We start from the raw sequence: 16103 nt of genomic DNA, 5'->3' as shown, positions 1-16103 counted from the left end.
GGTCCTTAGGTTGCTTTGAATGATTTATGTAATTTGCCACTGCTTGTGTGAAAGATCAGTAAGGGAAAAGTGATTGAAACATCAATTCTCATTTTTTCAAAATGTATTTACTCAATGTATCAGTTTTAAGGCTATGTAAAAATGATTCATTTAGGGAAAAAATGTAGGATTTAATGGGCCTTCCTTTGTTTCTGGGAGGGCAGCGATGCCACAGTCTATTAAAAAACAAAGTACATAAATCCCTTGCAGGTAAAAGGAACATTTTAGCTATTTGTTTATATTGTGACTGGGATTTTTGTCAGGCCATCTTTAATAGCCTCATACTTAAATCCAGACACATCTCATTGCATGCTAAGTAAAACACCTCCCTTCAATGTACTGTGCCAAAAATTGTTAGAACAGATGGAATTTGTTTTCAGAAAAAAGGAATGGTTTCAGCATTAGAATGAAGATGGAACTAGTAGTTAATCAGAACAAGATTTCAAACATTTTTGGAATGTTATTAACCTCAGCAGACAAGTTTTTACAGTCATATACAGTCACTCTTAGTACTACATGCCAAGGAAAAGCATTTCCATTATGAAATGGCAGAAAAGAGCAGAAAGAGCTCTTTCTGCCAAATTTGAGAGTTTCTTTACTGAAATAAAATGTTAATAATCAAAACTGAAACAGAAATTTTTTTTCCTGACAAGCATGTGTGGAATGTTTTGAGGTATTTTGTTTCCAGTCATTGAAGGTAAGAGGAAGCAATGAGCTGAGTTATCTGTCAAATAACTGGTTTGAAATAGAAAAATAGTTGGGTTTTTTGTTCTTAGAAAAATAAAACTACAACAGCAAAACCAAACAGTGTTTACTGGATAAAATTTTCTTGATTTGCAAAGTGCATTGGGTTTCCTTTTGGAATATTTTACTTTTACTGATGTTTAGCTTTCCCATTTCTGAGGATTGAGTTCTGTGGTGTTTCCCTGGCAGCCGGGGAGCCCCCAGCAGAAGCCCAAGCGCCTGCGCCTGGTGGTGGATGTTTCAGGCAGCATGTACCGCTTCAACGGCGTGGATGGGCGCCTGGAGCGCTCCATGGAGGCCGTCTGCATGGTCATGGAAGCTTTTGAGAACTATGAGCACAAATTCAAGGTAATTGCAGCTGGACTGGGAGCTCTGGGGTTATTGCACAGCCTGTGTGCAGCACTGGAAAAAGTGTTTCAGCAGTGAGTCTAGCCAAAGAATATTATTCATTCCCACATGGAAATGAAGACATTAATCTATTTCTGGCAACCTGAAAAATAATACTAGTGAGAGGGTAGGAAACATTACACATTTCAGCAGGGGAGTATTCAATCTAGAACTTTGATTTAGTGAGATTTGCTGGGGGTTTTTTCTGGTTTTATCTGTTTCTTTGAGAAGAAACACTGAAGCCTACAAAACACAATATAGCTTCAGGACATGCAGAGGTACGACGTCCTTCCATCTGCCCCGAGTGCACACATCAGTACTTGGTCATGGGAAGAGACCAGACTTCTTTGTCCCTTCCCTCTTTTAGTTAACTGAAAACAAGAAATGATTTCTTGTACTGAAACATACTAGGTTTTATTTAATGGTAGCCTGCAAATGAAATGTAAATAAATTTAATGCTCTTTTTGTCTCAGTAAGCCTAAACAAGGTCTAGACCATGTTTCTTTAGCCATAAAGAAGATAGAAATGGCAGTCTCCAGTTAATTCTGGACATACACTGTGTTTAATGGAAGAATAGAAATGTCCACTACCTTTACTGAAGAGCATATCAAACATAAAAATTAAAATATATCTGAACAAAACATAAAATCTCCTAAAGAAAGTTAATAGAAATTTAATCCAGATCAATTCAGTCAGGTCTGCTTCACCTTGTTCCTCTTCCTCCAACAACATGATTCTACAGGTTTCTGTGCTTCCATAGAGTCTCATGTACAAAATCAGGCATGTGCTTTTTGAATGTCTTCTAAAGCCTAATCACGCACGCTTCTATTTTTCTAGAGAAAAGTATATAAGAGGAGACAGGCGTTAGTTTTTTCCTAAGAAAACAAGTCATGTCCTACAATCTTCTTTGGCAGTAATGCTTTCTTGCCCCTAAACTTAATTAAATGGAGCATGTTTCAGAATTTCAAACAAATTTGAAACTATGGTTTTCCTTCCAAAGTCACATTACTGAAAACATAATGAAAATATACTGGGTAGAGAGTGATGCTGTGTAATCCTGCTGGAGGAAAATGCTGCAACCATAAGCTTCTACCTTAGCCCAGAGAAGCCACATTGGAACTAAAATGTAATTTAAAAAATAATTGGAAATCAGGGCTTTATTGGTTCTGCTGTTCATGTATCTCCTGCTCACTGATAATGGAAAAGTTAAGGACAAATATTTACAGTGACAGTGCAATTATGCAGCATGATTTGTGTAACTTGGTAAATCAGGCATATCTGAGCAACACAGATATGAGTATGGCAAAATGCAGGATCATCCACACAGAAAAGTAGTGGGCACAAGTATAAATATCATGTACTGTGGTGTAGTCAACATGGTTTTGTAAAGGGAAGTAAGGTGTCTGTGTGTTTGACAAGCAAGGTTGGTTGGTTGGTAGAGTCTCCTTATCCAAAAGCAATTGACAAAGTCCCTTGCAGAGGCTTTTGGGGATAAAAGAAAAATCCCTTAGATTAAGAAAATACTGCTAAAAATACAAGAATCAACCTAGGTGGTCATTTTTTAGTGGTGGAGTTGTGGTGGGATCTGTGCCAGCATCCATGCTATTCTGTTGTTCTGTATATATGAGTGATCTGTTAAAGGGGATGAGAAGGTAACAAAAGTTGCTAATTATGTGAAGTTATTTAAGAAAGTAACAAGGCAAATCCAGCTACGAGCAGTTGGATAAGGACCTAGCCATAAATGGTGACTGGGAAGTAAAATGGTAGGTGACATTTAGTGATTTTCAATGTAAAGTACTGCAGGTGGAAGAAAATAGTTTTGATCTTAAATACACAGGGAGAAAGTCTCAGCTTTCTGTGTTAGTCCTCACTCCCAGCTATAGACTGGTACCCAACAAAGATGTCTTGCAATTATGTTGGTGTGGTTCTTTGAACGCTCCATTCTCACCAGCTGTCAAACAAGCTAATGGAATGTTCTAAACTATTACTAGGAGAAGAGAGAAGAAAGGAAAATGCATGATAATGTTGCTATAAGCATCCATAGTGCATTCACTTTAGGAGTAATGTGTGCGATTTTGCTCGCCCATCTCACAAAAGTTCTTGTAGAAATGAAAAAGAAAAGAGGGTAACAAAGATTGTAAAGGGTATGGAAGTGTCCCTGTACAAGGAATGACTAAATAACTAAGCAAGTTACTTAGTAAGAATTGCTCAGTGTGGAAGAGATAAAAATCAAGAAGCTGATAAAGCCTTGATATAACAGAAATGATGACCAGGGGACAATTGTTCATTCTGCTCTTATTTTGAGCAATAAATTATTTTTCATTCACACAGCTGAGGAAGATGGCTTAGAAAGGGATAACACTGGAGAAGACAATGGCAGATAGCTATTTGTCCTTATTTCCAGTGCAGCTCTGAAGTTGAGAACCCAGAACCCTCAAGTGCATGCTAAAGGAATGACATGTAGAACTTGACATGCAGCCAGGACACTGTGGAGAATTAGTTAAGATCATTACAAACTCACTTCAGTTCTGTGATTTTAAAATCTATGGGTCAGGCTTCAGAGAGCAGGAGAGGCAGTGATTTTTTCAAAATATCACTGACTCTCTTCTGTTCAACTCTTGACACTTTGCATGACGCTGCTGATTTTTCTCAGGACAAAGCTGAAGGTTTGGTATGTGTGCAAAAGTAGCATACATTTCTCATCTTTAAGAGAGAAACCATTTGACAAAGAAGAACACACAACTCTGTAGTGTTCAATTAAAAATCTGCAATATATCACTTTTTTTCTTTCTTCCTTTTCCTTATTCTCTTCTTCCCTGTTTTTATAAAAATAGACTTTTTTGCCCTTCAGATATGCCTGCTGTTATCTGTTCCTGTTGTAGCTCCATCTGCACGGCTCACAACAATATATGCTGCAGATTTGAGGGTTATCTTGTAAAACATGTGTTGAACCAAGGGGATCATCTAGCTTGTTAAGCAAAGGGGATTTACATAGTAAAGTTCTCTTCAGCTATCTAACTGCAGTGCAGACTTTGGAAAGCAATTCCTGGCTTTTGCTCAGGATGACCTTTCTGATGGTGCTTGGTTTACTTCTCTGCTACATACAGGTTTGAATTAATCAGATGGGCTTTTTCTTGGCTGTTTTATCCTACCCAGCTGAGCTTTCCTAATGGGTGGTACCCCTTGGTATCAAGAATGATGTTGATTTTCTGATGATCTTAACAGCACTGAAAATGAAGGTAGAAAATAGCTTCTTCTTGCCTTCTTATACAGAATAGCTGAGTATTGGGTATGTGACTGCGCCAAGCAGGTAATGAAGTTACCATTTATAAAGTCAGACAAGTGCAGCAGGTATTTTTCAGCTTTTTATGCTCATGGGGGCATCCTCCCTACTTCCATTTCCCCTAAGTGCAGGTAGTGAATCATTCCTTGTCTAGGGGAAAATAGGAGGTGTATCTTCTGAACATCCCATTTTAGGTGCCAGTTGTTTGACAATGCACAGAAGTTCTCTTTTTTTATCTGAGGTAGTACTATGTCTGTCACAAACTGTACGTTTTTATATCATACCCAGTTACTGTGATTTGCACACATCATGGCAGATTGAGGAGGCATGTCCAGTAAATTATCCAACAGCAATTTTATGAAGCCTTAAAACTATTGTGACTCAGTAAATAGCATATTATGTAACTGTTAGGAAAAGCCTGAATTGTTATTTATAGCTATATTAAAGGGATATTGAAGATTTTATATGCCTCTTTTAGCATTCTGTGTTTGTAAAATTTACTGTGGAGGCAGCATTGCTAATTCAGGAAAAGAAGAAATGGTCCACATGTTTGGCAGAATAGTTTATTTTAAATAATAAACAAAAGGTTTAAAATAAATTCAGAAAAATAGAATGTTCGGTGTTGTCCAAAGAAGAGATGAATTTGTAAAGATCTAGCCCTCCAGCAGAGTCTAATTCACACTGCCTTTTACATTCAGCACACATCTTCTTTCAGCTTTTTAAATGCCTTCAGAAATTAAACCTTTTGGCATGGCAGCTGCAGAAGACAAAGTCTTCCATTTTACCCATTTTAGGCAGCAGCAACCATCCATTCAGTGCAAAATGTGGCAGTGGAACAGAGATTGCATTAACCATTTCCTATGGAAAGAAACCAACAAAATGATGCTATTTCGAGATGCATGTTTACATGTTGTGTACACTGAATAGAGCAGTCCTTGTCTCAGTGTACCTGACGCTATTGGAAAACAAGCTCTATAATATAATAATATATTATTTCAATTAAGCTGCACTATGGCAAATATACTTTGCCCCTGGATTTGTCCTGAGAGCCTTTGCTTGCAATTTGGTAAAAGAAAACCGAAGGAATTTTCAAGTAAGATTGTATCACAGCTTTTCTCTCACTGTAACTCCTTCCACATAAATCCTCCTTAGGGAATTTATGGGGAAAAAGCATTAGATTGGATCCCTGCTTTTCAAAGGCCCTTCTTCTGTGCTTGTCTTTAGCTACTGCAAAGGAAGGAAAGTGGTTTTGACAAAGTCTGCATGTGCCTGCATGTGTTGGGGTCGCAAGTTGACCAGGACTGAGGAGCTGTCTGCAGCTTTTCTTTACAATGAGTGCACCAAGGAATATGAAATCACTAAGGGTTCATTTACTAGAACACAGATCAGGAAGAGGTAATAATTTCCTGCAGGAGAGATTTTATTTCTTTGCCATTTCAGAGTGAGCTTCTTTGCTCCAGTTTTGCTCCTCTCCCAAACTCTGTTTTCCTGAATTGTGACAGATTCCATTCATTCCCCTGGGCAAACATGTCTGTTTTGTCACCTCTAGAACTTTGCTGTGAGCCTCCCCCCTCCCAGGGAGCGTCTCCCAGCCTGCAGTCTGATGTTGATTTAAGTCAATCCAAGTCAGTGCAGCTACATTGCCTTGCTGTGAACTCATCCAGCCTCACAGTTCGGGGAGCTGATCTTCCCAAAACCAAACTCACACTCATTAGATTTTGGCTACTCCTGGTCCTTGACTTGGCTTCCAGAGGGATCAGAGGACCATGAGGGCTGTTGACCACAGCTCCTCTTTTCCCCAGCACAGCAGGATCTCACTCTGTTCAGGAGGCCCTACTTGACCCAGAATGCAGCAGTCAGGATGAATCAAATAGCCACTTCTTCCCTGCTGCCTCACCAAAGCTTTTTAAATCACAAATAGCACAGTAAGCTGTCACCAAAGAAACAAGGAAACTGATAACATCTGCTAAAGATAAGCGCACGTATCGTATTGGGTGCATGCATGGGCACACACAAAGAATAATAAGCAGCTCTCTGAGCAGGGAGCAGACAGGACATGATGTTCCCAGGTGGATGCCTTTCCATGCCTGCAATAGTTTGTTCAGATAATTTCAGCCTCGCCTCGCCTGTAACCAGGTTGTCTGTTCCCGCCTTGTGCAAGAATGTGGCGGGGGCCCTGCTGTAGGGTCAACATCTAAGGTTTCATTAGGAGATACAGCAATTCCCCTTACACAGGCTGTCACACTGAGTTTAAACTCAGACTGTTTGAGATGAAAGCTTGGTCTGTTACTGATGTTATGTCAAGAACTACAATGATATTCCCAAACAGCAAAGTTTGGCTTATTCCCATGAAATCAGTATGGCAGAGCTGACACAAGGACAGCCAGTGGGAGACATCCAGGAAGCCAGGAAGGAGCCCTCTATGAAGGGATCAGCCTTTTTACACAGGAGAATGGCAGCATTATGCTTTACATAGTTTGTTGATTTAAAAATGATCCCAAATGCTCAGCAGAGGATGTGCAAGGTTTCATAATTAAGAGCCTACCCTGAAGATGTGTGGGCTTTTCTGACATTGCATAAGAACCACGAGCACTTTATATTTTCTGCTCCATTAAACCTCTGCTTTATTTAGTTCCTCTGATTTGAATAGTCTCTAATTTTTAAAACAAAACTCATGCACACATTCCCTGTGTGTGGTTCAGATTTTATTAAACAGGATATATTCCTGTTTTATTTAGGAAGTATGTTGAATGTAACCCCAACATTATTCTCAAAATTTGTATATTTTCTTTTTTCATGTCTTCATATCCATAAAGAGAGAGTCTGAAGAATTATTGGTGATAAGAAATAGGTTTTGAAGAGAAAGCATGTGGCAGACAGCAAGCTTTAGGTGAGGCTTGGTAGCAAATACTAGGCACATAAGAGTTGAGGAGAGCAGAAATGGGAAAAGCCAACAGAGCAGAAAGAAATGGGATTGTGTGGGGACTAGATTATATAAAGATTTCCTAGGGGAAGGAGGTCTGGTTTACGTGGGGCTGTCATAAAATGGTCTGACCTTGGGTGAAATAATCTGCAGTATGTGGTACATTTGCTCTTTAACAGAGTGAGGTGTCACCTTTAAAAGTGTTGTTCCAGCTGCTCTAGCTTTCTTTTGATACATTTTTAAGCAAATTAGTGATGTGGAAACAAAAAGAGCTTTGTCTGTAAAGACTGCCATTTCTCCTCTCTCTAGGACCTCACTTATACCAAATAAAGTGTCTTTCAATAGGAAAGAAAAGACAGAAAAACTATGAGGAATAGACCTGCCTTTTACCAAATGATTATGTGGGAATTAGGGATGGTGAACCCAGCAGGAACCTGTAACAGTACTTGAAAAAAAGAAAACAGAAAGGTAAAATACTGCATCAGAGCTCCCTGTCAGGCAGGGGGGAATACAGGCATGTTCATGTTTAGGAATTGCCAGCTCAGGTCTCTCTGGGCTCAGATTCTGTACACTGTGCTCTCTTGCTTGGTGTAGGCAAGTCTTAAATCCGTTTTTGTCCTGCTCATGAATTCTCCCTGGGGTGGCTGCCACATCCACAACACAAAGGGCAGGTCAGGACCTTGCCATAACTCAGCTTGTCTTGGTTTTCATGTAACAACAATGAAGCTCTCACATGAAACAGAGGCCTTTGCAATATTGCTTTATTTGTTCACCAGGATATTTGAACTATTGTGGTTCTACATGTCAGTTTTGCAGCATCTCACAGGAGAATGATGTGCACACCATCTCCTTTGAAAACATACAGGGGCTCTTGGAATTCACTTCTCCACATACTTTCAACAATGGCTTTGATCTCTTATGCACAAAAAAATGGAGTGCTGATTTTCAAGAAAGGGGATTTGTAATACTTTTTTTTTTTCAGAGCAGAATGAGGTCACCAAAAAGATTCATCAAACATAGGAGCTACTCTCAAACAATGTGCTTCTTGTTTGTCAGACTCAAGAGGGTGAAAATTGCTGCTTTAAAAGAAATACGTGGACAATGTGAGAGGGCAGGGTCTTGATCTTACACATCACCAATCTGCAGTTGGTGGGATGATGTGAAAAACAGATCATGGAAATAAGGAACTGTTCCTTAATTGCATTATTTGGCAATTCCTTCCTATGTTTTCATGTCAGTGAGAAATTGCAAGTAGTTCCCTTAAACAGCTCATAGGCAGAAACAGGGAACAGTACTTGGGGTCTTCTGTTGAAAATTGCAAATTGCCTTTGATCTGTCCTATGTCATTATGAGCCAAGGGCCACTTGTGACTAACAGGTGACTGATGATGTTTCTTTCTTGTAGTATGACATCGTTGGACATTCGGGAGATGGCTTCAACATCGCCTTGGTTGGGAGTGACAAAGTTCCCAAGAACAATAAGCAAAGATTAGAGATTCTAAAGGTAAAAGTGATGCTGGTAATTAAAGATTTTATGACTGCAAAGATAAAATTGTAGGCAGGTCACAGAATACAAAACACAAGGATAGTAAAATAAAGACAAGAAAGCAAAAATCTGTGTATTTCCTTAAATGTAACAGGACCTTACAGAGACATGGCAGAAAACACATTGTGCCAAAATAGTAGAAGCTGGGTATGCCTTATTCTGGACTTCTACGCCCTAAATGTGTCATTTTGACTTCCTGTCAAAGGATAGGGGAAGTTCCAGAGATTATACGGGGATATAGATAGCTCTGCCCAAATCATGTGATATTATTAGTGCACAAGTGACTCATTCAAAACTGCAGAGGGATCCCAGGTCAGTGATTTAGCGTGGTACCTTCGAAAAGTAATGCATCACAGTAGCACTGGGAAAATGTGTCAGTGCTAAATTGGAAACATGTTAAATCACAATGGCAAAATGAGTGTATTCACCAAATATTAATTTTTCTTCATCCTACTAATATAGTAGGAAGAAGAAAAATTAAGTATATTGTAGGTTTACGTAGTTGGCAGCTTGATAGACTGGAAGCATGTATCTGAGCTTCTTTCAAAAACTGTTTTTGAAATAGCTCCTTTGATTAGAAGAACCTGATTTAGTAACATCTAAAATTCCTGGCCTTCTACATAGGTAACAGCTTCATTGATGAATATTGTGTATTTTTTTGTAACAGCTCAAACAAAATGTTGTATCATTTTTAAATGTGACTGCCACTGTCAGGAATCAGATGTTTGATAATAACTAAAACACTACTAGGATTTGGAAGTCTAGTGCAAATTGGGAGCATGCAGGAGCTGTTCACAGCATTAGGAACCTGTTTTCTTCTTAAAATACATGGGAATGTATCTACTCAAACTGCAGCTGACCTAAGTATTTTACCTTTCCTAAGGCCCAGTCTGTGTGGGTTTTGATTGTTTGACCAACTGGCATTTTTATGAAGTGCTGCCTGTCTTAAAATATGACATATTATGTACAAAAAGCTGCATCTTCTTTTCTCTCTGGAGCACTGTTTGCATTTCTGATGGATCCCTAATACAGCAGCACTGAATATTGACTCCCTCCTGTGCTAGCTGAAATGAATGCTTGTTCCTAAAGTCACCTGACGTGTTCCCACGTGGTTATGCTGTGCACACAGACCATGCATGCCCACGCCCAGTTCTGCATGAGTGGAGACCATACCTTGGAAGGGACAGAGCATGCAATTCGGGAAATCGCCAAGGAGGAGGCGGACGAGTATTTTGTCATCGTCCTAAGTGACGCAAACCTGGAGCGTTACGGGATCCCGCCCGCAAGGTTCGCACAGGTCTTGACCACCAACACTCAAGTCAATGCTTTCGCCATATTTATAGGATCCTTGGGAGACCAGGCAGATAGGTAAGTGGTTTATGCCTAGTGCTGTTTGCTTTCATTCAGCATTAATCTCAATTATGCTTTTATTGCAGTGAGTTGCCCATGCTTTTGTTCTGCGCCGAGGTTTTGGTCAAAGTATCATAAAATCATAGAATGGTTTGGTTGGAAGGGACCTTCCAACTATAATATATTATATCTTCCAACTATACTATATATACCTTCCAAATATAATCTATTCCAACCCTCCTGCCATGAGCAGGGACATCTTTCACAACTTCTCTGGATGACCTGTGCCAGTGCATCATCACTCTCATTGTAAAAATTTCTTCCACATCTCCAGTCTAAATCCAGTCAACATCTACCCTCTTCCAGTTTAACACCTTATCCTGTCATTACAGGCCCTGGTAAAAACTCTTACTATGCCCTTATGAGCCCCTTTTATTTATTGAAAGGCCTCAATAAGGTCTCCCTGGACTTTCCAGGCTGAACAACCCCAGCTCTCTCAGCCTGTCTCCATAGCAGAGATGTTCCATCCTGCTGACCATTTTTGTGGCTCTTCTCTGGTCCCACTCCAACAGGTCCATGTCTTTCCTGTGCTGAGGACCATGTAGCTGTACACAGCACTCCGGGTGGGGGTCTCAGTCTCCTCCCTGCTAGCTGTGCTGCTTTTGATGAAAGAAAGCCAGGGTACAGCTGGCTTTCTGGGCTGCCAATGCACATTGACAGGTCACATCCGAGTTTTCACACATTTTTTTTACTAGTTTCGTTATTAATGGACTGGAGAGAAGCTGTAGCTCCTGAGTTGTGGCAGGGAGGAGACTGGCTTGTGGATCCTGCAGACATCCCTTATAGCCAGCAGGTTCAGAGCATCCTGTGCATCCAAAGGGAGCAGCTGATGCCATCCTCCTGCTGCTGGATGTGCACTATATGTAATGTCACCATGTAACCATAATAGTGCCTTTGTTATTGCCCAGTATATGGTTCCAGTGTGTGTAGGCCTAAGAAAAGAGATTAAAACAAAAAATGCTGGACTTAATTTGTCTTCCAAACAGCCAAAGGTTTGACTCAGATACAGCCCTTGTGTTAGAAACATAAATTCTTTGGAGTGTCTGAGACAATATGCCTGGGTTTAGTTCTACTACATAATTTCACTTTAAAATGTTTGGGCACAAGGGGAAAAAAAAGAAATTCTGTCATAGGTGTTCTTTCAGGTTCCATAACCACTGAGGACCAGTACCTGCAGCAAAAAGCTGGTATAGCCACAAATATCAACAGTGTATTTTCTGTTTGAGTCTTCAACTAGAGGAGAATGAGAGAAATCTGAAAGGGAGTAGATAACTTTAAGCAGTAAAGTGCTGAAAGATACAACTGCACAGACACCATGAGTTGAGGCTGCAGATCTGTACATCAGAGCTGTGTTAATCAAAACAGAATCAATTCTGAAATATTATAATTACAGAAAGTCCATTTACTTTTGATAGGAATTTAAAAAAGAAAAAAATAGTCTTTGACCCTATCCTGCTATGTAAGAGATCTTATAATGGCCTAGCTCACTGGGTATGGAAAATGCACACAGTGCTATCACTGAAATGCATTTCTATGTATGTGGAAGTGCAGAATTAGACAAAGCCTTCCTATAACTGCTGTGGGGGAAGGAGAAGAACTCTTTTGCAGGGTTTTTTTTAACTAATTTTAAAAGGGAGATTTTACTCACTTTTACTCACTTGGAGAAATAGTATAGAGCAAAATCTCCTGTAAAAAGCAGAGAAAAAATAAATCCCAAGCCTTCTAACTAGACATGAGGGAGATGGGATTTGTGACACGCATCTAGTTTGACTTTTAAGTGTGGGTTAAGCTGTGAATAAAAACATGTCAGGTTAATACTGGCAGAAGAATACATTTCCATGTAATCTGCAGTGATGTCTAAGAAATATAAAGAGCACAGTTAGAATCATTGGACTTGTTGAAAGAGCTGTGAAAGAGCTGTGGGTTCATGGTAGTCAATTTACAGTAAGTGTCTTCATTTCCAGTGTAAATCTGTAGCTGTCCTCAGCAAACCAGTTGTGGTGGTGCCTCATGGGGAGCACCGGTACCTTGATCAAAATGGAGTTCTGGCATGTCAGAAACAGGACATGGATTTCCAGAAATGTCTGGAAACACTCTTGTTTGTGTTGCTGAAAGGAACTCTGTGCCCTAGCTGCTCTCAATGTTTCTCCCTCTGTTGCTTTCCCAAACCTTTAATAGTATGGTGACAGCAGTGTGAAGAATGCTGTCTTGTGGTAGGGGAGATAATTTGAGGTGTTAATTGTGTTTTGTCCCTAATTCTGCTCCGTAGGCTGCAGAGGACACTGCCAGCAGGTCGGTCTTTCATTGCCATGGATACCAAAGAGATCCCTCAGATTTTGCAGCAGATCTTCACATCTACCCTGTTGTCAAGTGCCTAAGCATCACTGGTGTCACCAGGTGTGAACTCAAAGAGGAAACCCACTCCTGCTGGAGGTACAAACCCTGAAGTTGAGGATAAACACAATTATTAAGAAAATACATACCCTTCTTTAATCAGCCAAGCAACCATAATCTACATGACAGCCAGGCTGTAAATTTTCCCCAGAATCTCTCAAGCGACCCAGCACATTCAAAGGGCTGCAGCAGGGCAGAGGATGGCGACAGAATGGATGTTTTTCCAGAGGGACAAACAAACAAAGGACAGTCTGTGATCATTCCTCTGCCTGCCGTGCTGCCAGCACTATGGAATCATCTCATCCTGTTTCATTAAACACAGTTCACTGGGATTTGGTAATCCTGTGCAAGGCAGATCCAGGCAATCTGTGTCAGTGTTTCGTGTGCATATGTTTGAATGGGTGGTTAACTCCATCTCTGATTTAAACAGGGCTGCTCTTGCCAGGCAGGAAATCCTTCCTTCCTATCCTGTTGCTTTCTTGTCTTGATGGGCATCAGGGCTTCACCCTGAGGCTGGGAACAATGGAGCAGTTTGGAAACACTGACCACCACATGTAAACATTCATTATCTGATCAGGCACCATGCTCTGAGTTGTCAGAGCCAGAGAAAGTGGCTGTTAAGAAGTAAAAGAAAACAAAAATAAATTGGTTCAGTTCTGCCTATGAAAAGTAAGGGGAAAGGATCAAAACACTCTTAAGAACCCAAGAGGCAGTGCTTCCAAGAAGGAAACTTTGCACAACTCCTTTGCACTGCTGATGATGCTGCACCCACTGCACTGTTACACAGAGTCCCTGAGATGGCCTCAGCACATGGGGGTGACTCTTCAATCAGGAGACAAAAAGGTTACTAGAGCTTTGCTAGAGCATGTTCACCATCTGTTTTCCTTGGGTCATTTGAAGGTTAAACTGGAGGAGAGATTTAGGCATGAAAAAATAAATTATTTTTTATAAAGAAAGAGGGAAAAGTATTTTAGCAAGATATCTGTGTTAGAATGTATTTAATATCCAAGTTAGTTATAAAGACTTACTTTATGATTCAATCAGTTGGTGTTTGGCTTGTCCCATGAGGTGATAATTCCTCTTTATCTACTAAAGAAGAGCTATTTTGTAGTTCTTTGGGAACAGTGGAATATTCAATGAATTGAATGTATGATTTAATTAAGCTGGTGTGGGGGATGTACATCATAACTGATACTAATTACAGAGTAACTGAATAAAAGAACATTCAGGAAGAGTGCTTATAAAAATCTGAAGGAGGAATTGCAATTCTTTTATTTTTTCTCTTAGTCCTGCAGTTGATCAAGCTGCACTTTGAGCAGTATCTTTAGAAGGGAGGAGGCGAATTAATTTGGTCTCACTGAATACAACCATGGGTGTTTTAAAAGGTCCAGCTTATGGTGGTCATTCTCTAGTCCATTAATCCTGCAGCAAAAATCTTCACCAGAGCATCAAAAATGTCCCCTGTTTAGGATGAATTTTGAAGCCTGGTCAGCTTTCAAACTCTTCATGAGGGGGACGGAAGACATTTTTCAAAGTCTTGTTAGCATTGTTATGATAACTGTATATGTGAAAACAAAGAGATTGAAGATGCAGTTCCTGTTTGGAATTGGGAGGAGAAGGTTGAGAAGGTTATCCCTGGCGGGACAAATGCACATGTATGCACATACACACAGACGCTGCTACTAAGGGGAAGTGTGCTTCAAAATAAAAATATCTTGGTCCTGTAAACAAATAACGAGATACTAAATGCAATAAATAATTGAAATATTGGTAATGCTCTTAATAAATGTGTGTTTACATGGAAATTTCTTTAGCACATCTGCCTTCATTGCCAGAGTCCTGAAAAAAAGAACCTTTTTCTTGCAGTTAATTAGCAGATGCGCTGTACACTTTCTACATTACTTGTGTGGATAAATTTTCTCACCTTAGATTTAAATGCAGTAAAATACTGTTATCTTTATCATTAAAAAATAGTCCTATTTAAAGGAAAAACTATGATAAATCCAGTTTTTAATCTTTTGTTTGATTATGCCTCTAAACTACACTTCATGTATAAGTATCATTTACAGTTACCTTTCATTAAGTTACATCATTTACAGTTACCTTTCTGTAGTGTTTGGTTTTACCTTTGTTCTGGGAGATGTCTGTTGAGTTCCAGTTCTTGTTCCTTGGGCCCATAGGATACAGCCATGTCCAGGGCTAGGTGTGACCATGAGTGTGGGTGGGAGTGGGTGGTCGTTCTAAACCTGCCCTCTTTCAGTTTCAGGCCATTCCCCCTTGTCCTGTTGCTACATGCCCTTGTAAAATGTCCCTCTCCAGCTCTCCTGAGCCCCTTTAGGTGCTGGAAGGTGTCCCTGGAGCCTTTTCTTCTCCAGGCTGAGCAGCCTCATCTCTCTCAGGCTGTCTCCACAGGAGAGGTGCTCCAGCCCCCTGACCATCCTCTGGCCTCACTCCCCCGGTCTGTGTCCCTCCTGTGCTGGGCCAGAGCTGGATGCAGCACTGCAGGTGGGCTCTGTCTCGAGTGGGGGGGAAGAGACCCTGCAGCTGATTTTGAGAGAAAGGGAGAAGAAATGAGTGAAACATTTTTTTAATTTTCAGAAGGAAAGGGTTTGGGTTTTGGCTTTAATAACATTTCATTGCAGAGCATATTTGACCTGACAATGTCTCTTTAAATCATAAAAATTCAGGGCAAAATTTTCCCCAGGCTGTACATCTCTCACCTGCTGTAATGCCCATCGCTACCCCAGGGAAACCAAAGAAGAAACTGTGCTTTTCCCTGTCTCACCAGGACTTGCAGGGTTAGTTCACTGCTCAAAAATTCAGCAAACACTACTCTTTCACATTCCTGGGATTTGCAGAGCTTCCTAATATGCATTTATTTTTAATTAGTGGAATGCTTAAGAGTAACATGGCTTTGTCTGCCTAACAGCAGCCCCAGTGGCTGCTCTCACTGCAAAGCAGGCACCAGCTTTGTGTGTCACTCATCCCCTCTGAAAGCATGTTAAGGTATTTTTCATCTCTTCTCACAGTTTAATAAGGCACTTTTGCACTCATCAGTTTTTATGGAAAGGGCCTGTTTCAGCAAATGAATAGAGCTGCCAGTTGGAGCAGGGTCTGACCTATCACTAATGCTTTAATAGCATTAGTCACATCAGCAGTAGTTATTTTAATTACCTCTTGTAATGCAGATTTTGGTCTAATTCTGTTTCTGTATGTACTGTGTTCATATCCACTAACCAGCTAGTTACACTACACAGTCATTTTTGAGATTATTATTTAGCTTTGGTGCAAAAATTAAAAATAAAAATAGGAAAAGAAAACCAGAAAGTCCAGCCAGATGAGATTTCAATCAGAGCAAATGCAGGCAATGTCTCACTT

At 40.2% G+C, this 16103-nt stretch overlaps 1 protein-coding gene across 1 annotated transcript in view; it reads left to right on the top strand.

Annotated features, from left to right (window-relative positions):
* The window catches only part of VWA8 (von Willebrand factor A domain containing 8), a 183367-nt gene extending 168873 nt beyond the window's left edge, over positions 1 to 14494 (top strand). Inside the window, exons 42-45 of the mRNA XM_064714194.1 lie at positions 973 to 1131; positions 8781 to 8879; positions 10051 to 10289; positions 12601 to 14494. Of these exons, the coding sequence (XP_064570264.1) occupies positions 973 to 1131; positions 8781 to 8879; positions 10051 to 10289; positions 12601 to 12709 (606 nt within the window). The 3' untranslated portion in view covers positions 12710 to 14494. The remainder of the gene's footprint in view (positions 1 to 972; positions 1132 to 8780; positions 8880 to 10050; positions 10290 to 12600) is intronic.
* Positions 14495 to 16103: the final 1609 nt, after the last annotated feature.

Source organism: Zonotrichia leucophrys, chromosome 1, assembly GCF_028769735.1.
Source record: "Zonotrichia leucophrys gambelii isolate GWCS_2022_RI chromosome 1, RI_Zleu_2.0, whole genome shotgun sequence".
Classification (NCBI taxonomy): domain Eukaryota; kingdom Metazoa; phylum Chordata; class Aves; order Passeriformes; family Passerellidae; genus Zonotrichia; species Zonotrichia leucophrys.
Note: the sequence above shows the minus strand (reverse complement) of the source record. Positions and strands in the feature narration are given on the sequence as shown.